The 772-nt window shown below is 26.3% G+C and overlaps 2 protein-coding genes across 2 annotated transcripts in view; one reads left to right on the forward strand and one right to left on the reverse strand.

Moving 5' to 3' along the window:
• Positions 1 to 772, reverse strand: part of LOC108740632 (catenin alpha) — a 17426-nt gene that overhangs the window by 6389 nt on the left and 10265 nt on the right. The window lies entirely within an intron of this gene.
• Positions 73 to 772, forward strand: part of LOC108740624 (fibrillin-2) — a 10386-nt gene continuing 9686 nt past the window's right edge. The window contains exon 1 of the mRNA XM_025974842.1: positions 73 to 274. Coding sequence (XP_025830627.1) covers positions 214 to 274 — 61 coding nt within the window. The 5' untranslated portion in view covers positions 73 to 213. The remainder of the gene's footprint in view (positions 275 to 772) is intronic.

Genomic DNA, 772 nt, shown 5'->3' on the forward strand with positions numbered 1-772 from the left:
AAAACAATACGTAAGTTCAATATTGCTAGCTAAAAGCTGATAACATATTTTATGTATGAGCGTCTTTACATATGAATAAATACATAGCTCGTACACAGAGTCCCTTCGTTAAGTCAACACATAAATTGATAAGCAATTGAAATTTTCTGTCAGTGTAAAGAAGAATTTTGTAGTATTTATGTGGTCTTAGATTTTCACTTATTATAGATTATTATGTTGTTAATGAACATTATTTATGTGTTTTTTTTATTCATCTGCGAACATAATGTTAACCGTAAGTTTATCTATGTATATTATTTTTTAAGATGCAGAATTTTATGGTAATTAAAAAAAAAATTCGTACAACAACGCATTTATTCTGAAATTTCAAAGTGTAAATACTTAAGTCGGGACGAATTCAAATTATGATAATTTTTTAGAACAATACTGACGCGCTAAAAATTTGAAATTAAAATAAGTACGCACAGTCTTTGGTTTGATATTTACTCCATTCAATGTTCGAGAATTAAGAAGCAGACTTTTCTATTTGCATTACAAACCATTATTCAATTTACTACCATTCTGGCTCATTAACAGATTAACTGCTACTGTTTTAGTTAGACTCTACTTTAAAAAAAGTAGTACAGGAGCGCTTTCGAAACAAGCGTTTAAATTCGAACAAATTTTATGAACAATATACAGAAATATTAATCTACATTAATTTAATAATATTTTTAACAAAAGTGCATGTACATTGGATATTATTTTTTTTAATTTTTCTTATAAGACGATA

Source organism: Agrilus planipennis, unplaced genomic scaffold (genome assembly GCF_000699045.2).
Source record: "Agrilus planipennis isolate EAB-ADULT unplaced genomic scaffold, Apla_2.0 scaffold243, whole genome shotgun sequence".
Taxonomy (NCBI): domain Eukaryota; kingdom Metazoa; phylum Arthropoda; class Insecta; order Coleoptera; family Buprestidae; genus Agrilus; species Agrilus planipennis.